General features: G+C 35.2%; 1 protein-coding gene across 2 annotated transcripts in view; it reads right to left on the bottom strand.

Moving 5' to 3' along the window:
- The window catches only part of RGS7 (regulator of G protein signaling 7), a 663,829-nt gene that overhangs the window by 138,155 nt on the left and 508,917 nt on the right, over positions 1-16,757 (bottom strand). For both annotated transcript variants that reach the window (XM_024133721.2, XM_055084226.1), the window contains 2 exons: positions 7,629-7,735; positions 3,069-3,120 (listed from right to left, as the gene is read on the bottom strand). In XM_024133721.2, coding sequence (XP_023989489.1) covers positions 3,069-3,120; positions 7,629-7,735 — 159 coding nt within the window. The remainder of the gene's footprint in view (positions 1-3,068; positions 3,121-7,628; positions 7,736-16,757) is intronic.

Below are 16,757 nucleotides of genomic sequence, written 5' to 3'. Positions count from 1 at the left end.
TTTTTTTTTTTTTTTTTTTTTTGCGGTACGTGGGCATCTCACTGTTGTGACCTCTCCCGTTGCAGAGCACAGGCTCCGGACGCGCAGGCTCAGCGGCCATGGCTCACGGGCCTAGCCGCTCCGTGGCATGTGGGATCTTCCCAGACTGGGGCACGAACCCGTGTCCCCTGCATCAGCAGGCGGACTCTCAACAACTGCACCACCAGGGAAGCCCACTAGATGATTCTTGATGCAAATACACCTGGGAAGTCCATTCCCAACTCCATTTTAATTGGCTTGGATTGGAATATTTTTTTGTACTTGGGTGAAAAAATACCAGAAATCTCACACAACTTGATTACGGTGTTTTTTCATAGCCCTTTAGTCCATATTGCCTTGTCTTAGTCATTAAACATGATCAACATATTCTATTTTTCTACAAAACCAAGGTAACCATGGAAAAGTGTTTCTCCACATAAACTGACCTAAGAGTTTTATGTTCTGCAGAGTAAGTTTGAATTGGTGATGGAAATAGACATTAGATACTAATAGAATATAAGAAACCATTCTTTAAACCTGCTTTAAGCAATAAACTCCTGTCTGCCCCACACTGTCTCAGAATAAACAGCCTAAGTAATCACTATTATTTCTATTGGGCCTCACACCCAACTACATCACAGTATCAACATCCTCTTTATAAGCAAGTGTTCATACTTTATAAATGTTCTTTAAATAAACAGTGGTAGAAAATTCGAAGTTGGATAATTTGAATTGCTTCTATACTTGTACCTAAAAAGAAAAATCATAGAAGACAAAGCGTCATTGCCTGTAGGAGTGGTACAGTGTCTGAGATCATTATCATTTCACTTCCTCTCATTTTTTCTATAACTTTTTATTGAATAATTATTTTATGCTTCACTTGTATATAATCCAAGCAAATGAGACATAAACAGGTATATGTTTATTCGGGGGGGGGGGAAACAAATAGAATAATAAAGACTATGCTTATTTTTAAAAATTGCAGGCTCTCCAGGTTTCGGGAGAAAGTTTAGAAGATGATTCCCTTTGAAATGAACACCAATAAGAGCTAATGTTAAACTGAATGACATTAATAATTTTGAGATTACTGACTCTGAGGGATGTTCTCTAAATGATTTTCTGTGTAAGCCATGCCATTTCCTTGGCCTTACCACAGAAACATTAATCTACTGTGAAGTGTTGAAACATGAACTGCAAATGGGAACACTAACATTTTTATGAAAAACACAAAATATGGACTGAGAGAACATTAAGCATAAGAATTTGCTTTTCTGTAAGGAACAGAGGCAGTTTATCTGTCAGGCAATAATGATGATGACTGAAAACAATTTTGATTTATTAAGTATGAGAGGAGCAATACCAGTTTTTTCAGCCCTATTAATTTGGGTTATTTCAACAACCTTAGAAAGTCAATATTATTATTTCTGCTTGAAAAGTGAGCAGACTGAGGCTCAGAGATGTTACATGCTTGCCCACCAAAGTCACACAGTTAGTATGTGGTACATCGTTGTGGCAGTATCTGTGGTCAGGTCTGTCTGCCTCCAACGCCTGGGGTTTTCTCCATGAACGCCTTCTCAGGTGTCCAGGTATTTTCTCCACTAGAACTTCATACTCTTTGGTGAAATAATTCCCAGGTATCATCCCAGGTTGGGCAAAATACATCACAAAGTTCTCCAACTCAGATCCACAAATCGGCAGTTTTTTTTTTTTTTTTTTTTAATTAACTTCTTTCTCCAAGTGCATCAGTTTTGAAGAATGTGTACCCTGGGTGAAAAAAAATCAACATTCCCACTACTGGAAAGGAATCATCTATTCTCTCTATTAATTGTTCAGTATTCTGGTTTTCAGATTGTCTTCCATAAATTATGTTAGTTTGAATCTTTGGTTGGCACCCGACCACCCTTGGATGAACTATGAAATTCAACTTTCTGAAATGACAAAAATGAGGGGTGACTCCATGGGCTTTCCTATAGTTTTCTTACAAAACGTCTCTCCAGGAGACAACAAAAGCCAGATTGCTGTGAAGTTTCTGTCTTTGAACATGCTGGCACTCTGCCTCAAATGCCTTCTCTGCCTTGTTTCCTGAAAAATCTCCCCTCCTTTAAAATCCAACACAGATGCCCTCAGTTCTTTTGTGAAATCACTCTGGAAACCCTCAAAATCACTCTCTTATTCTTTTAAACTTCCATATATTTTACACATACCACTATTATATTCACTCAGCACTTCACAGCAACTCCTTCTGTATAATTCCCTTTGCTCGTCTAGCCTATGAGTTACTCAACAGTGTAGATAAAGTCAGAGTCTCCTTGTTATCCCAGCACCTACTATAACACTTTGCATTGGAACAAATCCTCAATGAATACTTGTAGAAATGACATTTAAAAACCATACATACAATATTATTTTTGAAAACTGTAGCCTTCAGGAAGATGTAAGAAGATGAGCACTTATTAGGGGTCTATTTCCTTGAAGAGCTTAACTAAAATCATGGTTGCTGAACTGAGTTCATTCTAAGTTGACTCAAGTTGATTCACTATGATTAAATTTCCTATTGTATCTTTTCTTTTGCTTGCATTTGGCCTTTCATGTTTAACAAAACCTTCTGCTTATAGAATCATAGGATGCCTCAAATAATAGTGAGAAAAATGGAGTCTGGGAAAGGCAAGGGACTTACCACAAATCATAGCTAAATAGGAGAGGTGAACTAAAACTCTGGCTCTCTGAGCCCCTTTGTTACTCTTTCTAGTAGACCAAGGTGGTACAGAAAAATAATAATAATAATCCTTTTAAGCTTGTTTATAGCTCTTTCATCTATTCAGAAGAAAGTATTTTTTTAATAGTCAAAGGGGGCACTATAACATGGAATAAGCTGCCACCAGGTTTGGTGACTTTCCAAACAAGGCCATTCATAAATTCAATGTTAGAAATATTAGTCCCATACTGAAAACTGTGGTTTTCTTTTCTCAGTGACAAATAATAAAATGCAAGCATGGGTTCATCCATACACACTAGTTGTCAATAATAAAATGAGGAGATATTGCACTGACCATAGTCTGTGTTTTCTGGCTCCCAACAATTTGATGGCCAAAAATAGGGTGTCTGTGGAATGAAAAGAAGTGGAACTTAGGTTAGGCACATAAAGTATTAGTGGGGTTCCTGGTTTATGAGCTGTGTTTATCTTCAGCAATTATCTAGAATATTTGCTAACAATGTATGTTTTTTTATCCAGAAAAAGTACTCAGAGAGGCATTGTAAGGTTTTTCTTTTACATTTACTTTGCTAAGCAATTGTTCAGCTTCCAAATAGGTGCAGCACCAGCAGGTATTTAAAACAGTGTACATTTGCTACAATTGTATGTCATCTGACAGAAAGGTAAAAGGACTGATTGCATTATTCAAATAAAAAGTGTTAATCCACAAAGACTGAAAGCAAAGTATTATATTCAGGAAGACTCCTGATGAGATATGTATAAATTTAGCAAATTGTTTTTTATGATTTATGTATTTCATCATTGCCCTCAGTAGATCCAAAAGCTCAACCGTCAGAATCTTTCCTTAAGATATGGCAATCATTTGCTTGGTTCTATTAATTATATAATGCAGCTCTCAACATTATCCAGCTAGATTAAAACAAATTTTCCCCCTCACTTTAAAAAATATTTCTTGATAGAGACACTTATTACTCTAAATTTTTAAACTGCACAAGTCAAAGATGATTTTTTTAAAACTAATATCTTAGTTGATTGCTTAACAATAGACAGATACATGATTCTGTGAAATTCTAGAAACTGATTGATGAAACTACGAAGAAAATGTCTGATTGAGAAAACCCAATTATTATCATCATCAGCATGTTATATTTTCTGATAGGGCTTTTCTAGCCCTGATGGCTGGACATGCTTGGCTCCAGACCCCGAGGATACTCCATCACCACCAGTCTACTCTTTCAAACTGTTTCCTTGGATGATGATGGCTCTGGGATTCAATGGAACAGTGACTACAGACATCAGCCTTGTGGGCTTAATTATATTTATTAGTCAATTATATTAACAATCTGTGTGTAACAAGCATATTTAGGGTAATCTCTGATTACCTGTTCATTGATAATTCTGCCTTCTAGAAGAGGGGTTCTCAAGGAGGGGAAAAGGGTAATTGGGAGAACTGTTTGAATCTCTGGGAGAGAGCCCTTCCAAACTGTTTAGGACTCCCAGGGGATTTGATTTACCCTCTATGCTTTCTTGGGAATTGCTCCAGTATCATAAAGAAGGCTACTAATACTAATTTTTTATATATATGAACAAAGTGACAGAAGACATTTAGAGGGTAAAAAAGTTGAAGCACTAGATAAAGGGGGATATCAAGGCTTTATACAGCACCCCCTCCTTGGCAAATGAATCCACTCAACCTAGTCTGAGAGTAAAACTGGGTCACTATAACCTAGTCTGAGAGTAAAACTGGGTCACTACTCTAGGAGAACCATAGAGAAAAAAAGTAGTTAAAAATCTTCCTTTCATGTGGGCTGCTAGTTTTTGAGATACTTCTCATAGAATGCATTATTCCCTTTGGGTTGCTTCTTTATTTTGGGAGGGGTGTGTGTGTGTGTGTGTGTGTGTGTGTGTGTGTGTGTGTGTGTGTGTGTGTGTATGTGCATGCATGCGTATGCATATCTATTTATCTAACTCTAAAAATATATACTCTAGTCAGACTGGTCAGACTCATACTTTTTGTCTCAAAATCACAACGAATGTTTTCAATAGCATTCTTATATTTTTTCTTTATTTTTCTATCATTTACTTTAGTGAAAATTTCCTGACTGTAAAAATAAATGAATGAAGCTATTTTATCCTGTGATATTATGTGGAAAAGGCACAAAGCCAACACTGTTCACTAATATTGTAAGATTTTTTTTCTAGGAAAAATATTTTGATTTATAGTAAAAGAAAATTTAAATAACAAATGCTTATAGTTTGTTGAAATTTAAAAGTTTACTTTCACAGTTAAACTAGGCTTTAGGACATTTTAATGTATGAGTTTCTCTGCTTTTCAGAGTTTGCTTCTTTAGCCATGATAAAACAGATCCAAAACTGTCTAGCCATCGCTCGGTAATCTTTGGCACCTATACTAATGTGATGAAAGTCATGAAAGTGACCTGGATAATCATGACAGAACTCACTTTCAGTTAGCTAGGGAGGATAATTAGACAATTGCAAGTTTACAGTAAATACAAAAATCATATGATTGAAAAATTGAGACAAATTTACTGCGGCATACCAGTGAAATTAAAGTAAGAGTTTTGTTTGCCTCAAACTCATGCCCCAAAGCTTCTTCATATTCCTAATGATGGTTAGAATCTCAATCATTCACTGGAGCAATTGTAAACACAATATTGCAAGTTTCCTATTTTAATCTATGATTTTTAAAATCCTTCCATGGAGTTGAATTTCAATTCAATGTAATAAAGAACTTAATGCTCCTTGGAACCAACACAAAAATGGAAGTAAACACCTTGAACAATAATGTATTTTCTGTTATTAGAGCTATTCAAATATAAACTAATTAATGCCTTGGTAGACACTGTAGCAGGAATTAAATTATCCCTGAATTTTCTGGGGTTTCTTTTGTTTGTTTTTAAAACCTTGGTTTTTAGATTGTATGGTTATTAGATTTACAAATATGTCGTTTCTATCCTATTTTGAATGTGGATGTGTCATTATAATATTTAACATTTAATATTTAACATTAATTAATGTAATTTAAAAGATTATCTATCATCTATTTAGGCATATTGAACTTGATAATCTTCTGCCTATACCTAGTGGTGATGTAATTAGTTTATCATTTGCACTCATTCCCTTGCTTTGTTGTAAAGCTCTTTAAAAAGTCTCTCCTTTTCTGCAGAATACAGTGTGATCCATTCCCAGCTTTGCTCATCTTTGACCCATGAGGATGACAATAAAACCTTGTCTGCCTACTAACTTCAGTCTGGGAATGACAAGAGCAGAGTTAAAGGTTGTAAATTATACTAATTCAAGACATCACCACTAATTTTAGGCCATGTCTCAGCTAGTTTGTCTTGAGGGAAATTTTTGAATTAGATAATTGTCAACAGATAGACTATATTCAATACTTCCCTTATAAATATATTATTTTATACACAGATGATTTTACTTGTAATATTGATAGCAAAGATGGATAAAAGTTGGTATTTTTGTTAAAAAAATACATTTCATTTAGAATTTGTAAGAATTTTTTAGGCCTAATGTTTACTTAGAGTCTGCAATGAAAAACTTGTATAAGAAAATAAAATTTTATGGAAAATGTAATCCTGCATTAGCAAAGTAACTCCTTTTAAAAAATCAGAAAGTGTTAGTAAGACATACATAATTTGTTTGCTAATCACTAATATTTTCTATTTATTAAAATGTTAACTTTAGGACCACAAGTTACTCTAACTTAATAATAAGCTGTTTTAAGCTACCATTACTTTAAATTTAACTCTATAAAGGATAAAGCTTCATTATTTTAAAGCCTTTTAAAATTAAGTGATTCAACTAATTTAAATTGCTTGAATACTTAGGTCAGTATCACAGTTTCAGGAGATGGCTTTATTTACTAGCTATTCAGTGCAGAAAGTCCTATGATTTTTTGCCTTCGATAGACGTGCCCTAAGGAAGTGGCAGTGAGAGTTCTAGGAGGACAATGATCTTTGAGAACAATTTTTTAAAACATATTCCCTCTGTTTTCAACTGCAAAGTCCAAGCAAGTCCTTAGGCATCCAAGTCACTTTATTTAGATATAGAACATCTAATCATTCAGAGCTAGTGAGAAGAATGCTCCAATGTCTAAAAGTTGGACAATGGGGAGAATCCTCTGAAAATACCTAGAGCTAGAGTTTGAACTCTGGCATTTTATGTGCCTTAATTTTTTAGGCTGGAATCTTCCAGTCAGTTACTAATGAACCATAATATCTAATGAAATGTAGAATACGCTTCAGGTAAACCACTGTAAACTCAAGTGTCAACTGAATGCTCAATAACTGAAATTAGAGTCCACAATCATTTCCTGAAAGATTATTCTTTATAGGTATCTCATTTGAAAATGACATAGAATGACTCTTGTCAGTTTATAAGTTATCTAAGGTGGCTTCCTGTCTCAGATGAGTATATGTACGCAACGCATCATGCATGTCAGTCTTCATAGACTTGTAGGTCTCAGACATGCAGAGGATATGCATTTATTAGCTAAATCCTATCCTGGAGCTTCAAGCATTCCCATGACTATTTGCCTGGACTGTAGATGGCTCTGGATCACGCAGCGTCCAGAGTGTAACAAATTTAATTACATCTTTCAACGTCCTTCCTAGCAAATAAATGTTACTTACAGATGAACTCTCTCATCCTCCTGAATTCCATTGTCACTCTCTGAATGTTTCTCAAACATTTTATATAAAATATAATTTAAATCATCACACAGTTTAGCTTTCACAAATCATTAGATTCTAACTAGCTTAAGTCAAAGTAAAATAAGTCATAATTTTCAAAATTTTTGTAAAAACAATGAAAATGCAGACTTGTTTTTACTGTTAAAGAATATTTTTATTAAACTTACTTGGAACCGGTAAAAGGTGCCATCATCCTTGAGTGTGAGGACATGATCTGAGATTGGAAAGAAGTAGCCATGGGCAGCCATTAGTGTTCCCAAATGGAGTGCCTCCACTGTTTCATGAAAATAAACAAACAAAAAAACACTTATAAAAGCTCTCTTTAAAACTGTTGACTTATAGCCATGTAGAATTTTATCTTGTTCCTTTTGAACACATTCTTGCATTGGAATTCTCAGCATCCTGAAAAGCCTGTCTTTGTACTTCTTTCAGCTCTTTCACATAAGGTACTAAGATGGCTCTGCTTCCTGGTAGTGACTGTGCAATGACCAACAGTGCATGGCGACCAGCCCATGAGAACATAAAGTTATGGAACATTGAAACTGAAGGTTTTTCTGAAATCACAGAATCCGGTTCCTTCATTTTATAGATGGGACATATTTTGCTATATGTTAATAATCTTCCACAAACAATTCTATTTGGCATTTATATAGCACTTTAAACTTTAAAAAGTGTTCTTGCTTGCATCACCCCCTGCCTTGTAATATGAATATCCAATACTATCAGCAATTTTTCTAATGATATGGATCATTACTAGAGGCAATGTTAACAGCAATGTTAAGGCATCTAGAAAAATTTATGCTGCACTAAGTGAGCCTGCAGTCTGTGGTTGGACAGATTGCTCTAGCTTTTACTACACTGTATACAGTATTCTACATATGGACTATGTAGAGGTTTATATGACAATGAAAACATTATATTTTCCCAGTAGTCTGGGAAATAGTTGGAACATAATACTGTAATTCTCACAATCCTTCTACAGCAGCCAACAGTTTCTTCCAACAAAAGGGTCAAGAAAATTTGATCAGTAGAATTATTACTGCAAGTTAGTTTGCTAACTTGAAGCCTAGAAAATATGGAACTATTAAAGATAGCTTTTTAGTCCAACATAAGCATACATGTATATAGAAAATACAAATAGTTAGATTTATTGATCTGTTGGTGTACCTTTATGTACAATTTATAGATTTATTTCTATTTTTAGATGAATAGCTAAAATGGTTCTTTAACTCTAGGATGCTTACAGAATTACTAGGACTATGTGGATCTGTATCTCCGGCTGTCAATCACTGGTAACTTTGACACTTCAGCTAGTACTGACTCACTAAACTGCTTGCTATGGCCCACCTAAGCATAAGAACCCTCTTCCTCTCCTCAGTCCCATGCTTATATTGACTAATAATAAGATAATTGTTAAATTTTACCTATAATGGGGTACTACAGTGTCCCTTTTAATTATTATCTAGCATCTTGCAAATATTTTAATTAGTAACTTCTACCTCCAGCCTCCACTCCACTGATCTTGTCAATAATAAAGAACAACTGCCAATCATCCTCTTTGTCATGTGTACAGAAGACTGTTATTAAGTGTCCCAGTCATCTTGTTCACATTCCCAATCAAGTCTCTACCTGCATAGAATGTTCTTTTTCTACAAAGGAGGATTTTTTTAATCACTTACGCATCCTTTTAGTTCAAAGTCAAGATATTCTCAAAGTCTAAGCTGTTTATAAGTATATACCCACATATTCTGTGATCTTATTAAAGCTCAGGATGTAGTGTGATATTGTGGGAAGAACAAAACCTTTGGAGTTACTCACTAGCTTTCGTTACTTAAATTCTCTGTAACTCTCCTATCCATTAATAAAGGTAATAAACCCACCTTGCAGAGCTGGTATGAAAATCAAATAAGAATATATATAAAGAAGAAGATGGAATAGTACCCTGTGCATAGTAGATACTCAACAGGTGGTAGCTATTGTGCTTCATCATTTACACACTGAATGAGTTTTACTTTTCTTTAAAGTACTTTCAGGAAATCCACTTCCATAAATTTGCCTTCAACTAGGCTGAGTGGGGGAGCTGGCAGTCCTAAATAGCATCAGCCAGTTATGTCTTCTTTTTGTGGATTATTTATAAAATTAAAATGGCAAGAGGATCTGTGAAGAATGCTGGCCTATAATAATGAGCAGGTGCTTACAGCCTTGGTCATGTTCAGAATCCCTGGGTGTTCCTGTCTGGTAGCACTGGGCAAAGCAATGTATTACATCTGTTTGGGGATTTCAAAGTCAGGTGACCCACCTATCTTGTTACAACCATCTTTATTCATTTTATTCCAGCAGTCTGTGGCCTAGGAAAATATTATTAGCACTACTTTCCAGAAAGGTAAATTGAATTATGGCACATGAGGAAATTTTCAGAGTACAGATACAAGAAAGGAGAACAGATGCCCAGAAAGATTAATAGTGAAGAGTTTCTAAACTCTAAGCACAGGGAAGAGTGTGACTAAAATAAAACAAAGAAACATCAAAAAACAGGTGCTAATGTGTTGATGAGGATTAGAAAAACATAGTGTAAGTAAATATAGGGAAGCTGCAGAAAAGAAAATCAGAAGCAAATGAACATAAGCAAGTTCTTACTTTCTGTATTCAATAGATACTAATTATATGATAAATCATACATTTCTAGAGGGCAAGATGAATGTCTGCAGGTTTTCTTCACATAACACTACCATAATTAGCCCTGCATAAATGCTTGCTGAAGAGAATAATAGTGAATTAGCAAGTAATCTCGACCTCTTTTTTTCGAGGTACAATACTCCGTTTTTGTTTGGTGTAATGATATATATTCTCATTTTGCAACCCTCCAAGAGATTCTCATGCTCCATAATTTTATTAATAAGGAAAATTGGTTTTGATAGGTTTTTTAAATGCCTTGAATTCAACAGATGCACATTTGTGGCCGTATCAATAAGATCAAAATTTAGTTTCTGCATAGTCCACAAGTAGTTCTATGTAGAGGTCAAATCAAACTATTTAACAATATATAAGAGGACTGAACTTCTAACAAACCTTATAAAATGTTTTCAAGGTCATTGGTCAAACAGTAACTTAGAGAGATTGAGATTAGACAAGTTACATGCTCTATCACAGGACCTCCAGAGAACATGACCAAGACAGGATGAATGGTTAGATGAAAATCACGGCATCGGGGTGAATTTTCTGTCTCATTTAAGGCTATAAGCTTGACATGTAGCATAGCAATAGCAAAAGTAGCTATTGAATCAGTATTTACTGAATGAGTGAATAAGTAAATTTATGAATAAATGACATGTGGAATATGAAAAACATATACTGCACAAAAAATACTAGTTATCTTGTGTCGTGATGATCAGCAGCTTAAGCTTTGCCAAGATTATTTAGATGTTCATAATATCTTTTCAAAATACTTTTAAAGCTTTTGAGGTGGGACTGTTCTAAGTGTTTTATATGGGAAAAGATAATAGTGATATAAATGGCATAAGCGCCACTAAGAGATCTTAGGGTGGGCTTGGGATAGTTTTCTCAAGGTTGAATTGTTTATTGTTAGTAATAAGCATGGAGCTACATTTCCCCATGACCCAGCTGCTCCTGAATCTCAGCACAGCCTTAATCTAATAAGAAGCTGGAGGACCACTGGCAGTCTTAGAACTAAATGTTGAAAGAATCTAATGGGTAGTCTATCAAGATCACCCTCCCAATAATGGCACACCAGATAGCCCCACAACATTATGCTTCTTAGCAAAATAATTACCAAGGAATCGTCTTGCACATGTGTTATCCACATTACCCACACAACTGGATAAAGTTCAACGATAAACTTACCATTAAGATTCCAGTTTGTTTTTCATTTGGATGTTCAAGCCATGAACAAACCGAGAAGTAAAAATGCATCAGCTGTTACTACGTGAACAGCGTAGTGTAGCTTTGTTAAGCCTGATGTACTCATCGTATTACTTCACCTCAAACCCTTAAACAACAGAATTATCAAAATCCTTTAAAAGTAAAAGGAATTCTGCATGGTGTAATTTGCTTTTGAATCACAACTACTTCAGAAAGTTAATAGGATAAAAAGCATACTATAAAAGAGACTTGTGTGTTCAGTTCTATATTTCCATATGTAGAAATATATATTTCTATATTCAGTTCTGTATTTATAACATATTTTCAGAACTCAGTAATATCTTCTTTATCCAGGGATCCCACAGCAGGTAATCTCAGCATCTCCCAAATATACCCTATAATTTCACAGTGATGGAACAATGTCTCTGAGTGAAGAAATAATAATAAAAAATTTCACTAAATCTTATATTTTTATTCCTGTCCTGCATTTTTATTTTATTTGTATATATTAGCCAATGTGATTGTTTCATTATCAACACAGCATATGTGATGTAGCAAATATGATTAGTGTATGGGGAGAAGTATTTTAGAAGGAAATCCACTCAAAATTGAAAAAAAAATGACAGCGGATGATATGACATCAAGGAAAGAAAAACTAAAAAGTAGACAGAGGTAAGTTATTAAATAGTAAAATAACAGACATTTATCATGATGATTCTGAGTCATAAAGGAAAGATTTTGTTAAACTTGTTATTCTCTGTTTAAGAAGACAGGGAAGTGGTCATTAGAGAAATATGTCAAAATATTATACTGTTTTTAGAATAGGCATTTGCAAGGTAAGATTAATCATGTAGAAAAATCACATACGCAGAAGATTTTTTTCTCCAACAAGGCCAAATAAAAGTGAACTATTACTACAGTTAGGGATTTCTGAGGTAGGTCTATCTTCTCAATAGTAAGAGTTAGTGAAAGAAGTAAGTATTGGGGCTTTTCTCCTTCTTTTAAAAAAAAAATCATTTCCACATAGAAAAATGAAGTGCCACTTGCCTTTTAGCAATCAAAAATCAGGATTTAGAAGTGTACAATATGGTAAAATAGATTAGATAAGATAAAATAGATTCTATTTGGGAGAAATAAAAACAGAAGCATAATTTATACCAACTTTGAAGCTTACATTAGGTAATTAATGCAAGCAAATACTATTTCCAAACAAAGAAGCACAGTGTGGGGTGAAGCAGCTAGGATGTACAAGCCAGCCACTTGGGTTCAAACTCTGACTCCCTCATGTGCTAGCTGTATGACTGGGGCAGAAGGCTCACATTCTCTGGGCCTCAGTGTCCTCATCTGTAAAACAAAGATAATAAAATGCGGATGTTAAAAGTCTGTTGTGAGGAACAATTGAGATAAATGTGCAATGCACTTAAAATAAGGCCAGCCACATAGAAGTCCTCCAAAAATGTGAGCTATTATCAGTTAGTTGATATTATGAAAGGACACATTCAGTAGCACTTCGTCTAGTGCAAAAGGCAGTGGGGAAACTAGTAGCTGGTATTGATCCAGGCTTCCAGATCATGTTAAACACTTCCAACTGAACACTATTTAAAGTCTTCCAGGTGATCAAACTGGGATCTTTAGTGTACAGATGACGAATCTGCTCTGGAATACACTTACACTTATTCCTAGACAGCAAAGAACACTACACAAATCCCAAAGATTTGGTATCATAGTTATAGGAAAAGATTTCCGAAGGTAACATATTCTCCACACCAGGTTTACAATCTGAAACATGAAAAAGCAACAGATCAGTGAGAACTCCCACAATTCAGGAGCTGGGGGCGGGGAGGAATGATATGAGGACACACCAAGAATGGCAATTCTGAAAAACAACAGTGACAGAGGAAGCACAGGAACAGCAGTCAGAATGGAGAGGATTTCTTAAGGAAGCATAATATTTTCCCAGGACTCAAAAAAATTAACTCATTAAAAAATTGGTACTGAAAGTAACAGGATCAAACATCAATGGCCCTTATCACACACATAGGGTAGAAAAGTCTAGTTGCCTAGTATCAGTAAGTATGACACCTTAAGAGATTATTTCAATATGAAGAATAATGCTGAAATTTTTAAAAAGAGAGAGAAAGACCTATGTGATATTGGTATGGAGAATTGGTTTAAGTTCTATGTTATCTGGTAACTATAGGATATCAGCATGTTCATTTCACTGATATAGTATATCCTTCTGTATAACTGGTAGTTCCATCATTGTGTAAAATGAGTTGCACTTCAACAAGATTCTATTTTATTTATATGTGTGATTAGGTGCTAGAATAGTATTCAGATGAGAGAATACTCACACTGAGTTTATTCAAGAATAGTGTAAGCAATCTACAACAATCACAAGAGCCAAGGCAATAATAAATGACAGTGGAAAGCAACATTCTCTCTAAAATTCAGTATATATTCTGCAAAGATTCCATCAGTTAGTCTGGCTGAATGAGTTGGAAGGAAAGTAGGACACTGAGCTAACTTTAATAGACAGGGACTACTATATATAAAAAAGATAACCAGAAAGGACCTACTGTATAGCACAGAAAATTATACTCAATACTTTGTGATAACCTATAAGGGAAAAGAATCTGAAAAAGTAGATATATAAAACTGAATCACCTTGCTGTACACCTGAAACAATAAAACATTGTAAATCCACTATAGTTCAATTTTTAAAAAGACAGGGAGTTTCTGTAGCTTATGTTGCTTCAAATCAAAGACAGCATATGCCACTTTACAAGAATGCGTGCATATCATGGAAAAACATGCTCAACTGCAAGTCATGGGATTTGAATTCCAATCATAGTCTAGTTTCTGTGACTGCGTATCTTAAGTTATCTCATTTCTCTGGACCTTAAAGTAGGCATCTGGAAATGCAGGGGTGGATCACTAAACTGTTTCCAACTCTGATTCTATGACATGGTGTGCAATCAACACTCATGCTGGAAGTTGTGGCAGAGATGCTGCCACATTTATTTTGCCTCTTTGTATCAAATGGAAATAGATATTTTTCTTTCTTCCTCAGATACTCTTTCCATTATGCCTGCCCCAATAACACAAACAATAAATTTAAATGTACAATATGAAATACATAGCAGATTTGAATTTCAGTTGCTTAAAACTCAATCCTCTGGTAAATTAAGAGTGATGTGTGCACAGAGCAAATGTAACACTTATTCCAAATAGATAAAAACTGGATTGATGTATGTTCTATCTATATATTTTCAAAAGCTAGTTGTAAAAATGCACAAAAATACCCAGTAACTCATGCCACGTGACAGAATGACCTAAATGCATTTGGTTTGAAAATCAAATGTCACTCCTAAAGAATAAGCCACATAGTGGGATTGCTGGGTCGTATGGTAGTTCTATTTTTAGTTTTTTAAGGAAACTCCATACTGTTCTCCATAGTGGCTGTATCAATTTACATTCCCACCAACCCTGAGAAAACCATAATTCAAAAAGAGGCATGTACCACAATGTTTGTTGCAGCTCTATTTACAATAGCCAGGACATGGAAGCAACCTAAGTGTCAATCGATAGATGAATGGATAAAGAAGATGTGGCACATATATACCATGGAATATTACTCAGCCATAAAAAGAAATGAAATTGAGTTATTTGTAGTGCGGTGGATGGACCTAGAGTCTGTCATACAGAGTGAAGTAAGTCAGAAAGAGAAAAACAAATACTGTATGCTAACACATCTGTATGGAATCTTTAAAAAAGAAAAGGTCTGAAGAACCTAAGGTCAGGACAGGAATAAAGATGCAGACGTAGAGAATGGACTTGAGGACACAGGGAGGGGGAAGGGTAAGCTGGGACAAAGTCAGAGAGTGGAATGGACCTACATACACTACCAAATGTAAAATAGATAGCTATTGGGAAGAAGTCGCATAGCACAGGGAGATCAGCTTGGTGCTTTGTGTCCACCTAAAGGGGTGGGATAGGGAGGATGGGAGGGAGATGCAAGAGGGAGGAGATATGGGGATATATGTATATCTATAGCCAATTCACTTTGTTATAAAGCAGAAACTCACACACACACACACACACACACACACACACACAAAGAATAAGCCACATAGTCTTCTGATATTACCTGCTCATGGTACTACATTTTTAAAATCACTATTCCTTAATGATATTTAAACCATAATGAAGTATAAAGCTAATTTCAAAGCTATACCCTTGGATCATGGAAAAAGTCAGTTATTATGAAATTTCTAAGCAAAACAAGATAAAATTTCCTTTCATCTCTATTTTACAGAAATCATTGCTTCAACTGGGGGTATAGTGTGGGATATCAGAACTGATGTCAGCAACTATTTTATTTATTTATTAATTTTTTTAATTAACGTTTTCAAACACTGTGCATATGGACTTGAGGACACAGGGAGGGGGAAGGGTAAGCTGGGACAAAGTCAGAGAGTGGAATGGACCTACATACACTACCAAATGTAAAATAGATAGCTATTGGGAAGAAGTCGCATAGCACAGGGAGATCAGCTTGGTGCTTTGTGTCCACCTAAAGGGGTGGGATAGGGAGGATGGGAGGGAGATGCAAGAGGGAGGAGATATGGGGATATATGTATATCTATAGCCAATTCACTTTGTTATAAAGCAGAAACTAACACACACACACACACACACACACACACACACACACAAAGAATAAGCCACATAGTCTTCTGATATTACCTGCTCATGGTACTACATTTTTAAAATCACTATTCCTTAATGATATTTAAACCATAATGAAGTATAAAGCTAATTTCAAAGCTATACCCTTGGATCATGGAAAAAGTCAGTTATTATGAAATTTCTAAGCAAAACAAGATAAAATTTCCTTTCATCTCTATTTTACAGAAATCATTGCTTCAACTGGGGGTATAGTGTGGGATATCAGAACTGATGTCAGCAACTATTTTATTTATTTATTAATTTTTTTAATTAACGTTTTCAAACACTGTGCATAGATCTTTTTTTTTTTTAACATCTTTATTGGAGTATAACTGTTTTACAATAGTGTGTTAGTTTCTCCTTTACAACAAAGTGAATCAGTTATACATATACATATGTTCCCATATCCCTTCCCTCTTGCGTCTCCCTCCCTCCCACCCCACTCGGTGGTCACAAAGCACAGAGGTGATCCCCCTGTGCTATGCGGCAGCTTCCCACTAGCTATCTAATTTACATTTGGTAGTGCATATATGTCCCTGCCACTCTCTCACTTCGTCACAGCTTACCCTTCCCCCTCCCCATGTCCTCAAGTCCATGCTCTAGTAGGTCTGTGTTTTATTCCCGTCCTACCACTAATCTCTTCATAACATTTTTTTTCTTAGATTCCATATATATGTGTTAGCATA

This window comes from Physeter macrocephalus, chromosome 4 (genome assembly GCF_002837175.3).
Source record: "Physeter macrocephalus isolate SW-GA chromosome 4, ASM283717v5, whole genome shotgun sequence".
NCBI classification, from domain to species: domain Eukaryota; kingdom Metazoa; phylum Chordata; class Mammalia; order Artiodactyla; family Physeteridae; genus Physeter; species Physeter macrocephalus.
Note: the sequence above shows the minus strand (reverse complement) of the source record. Positions and strands in the feature narration are given on the sequence as shown.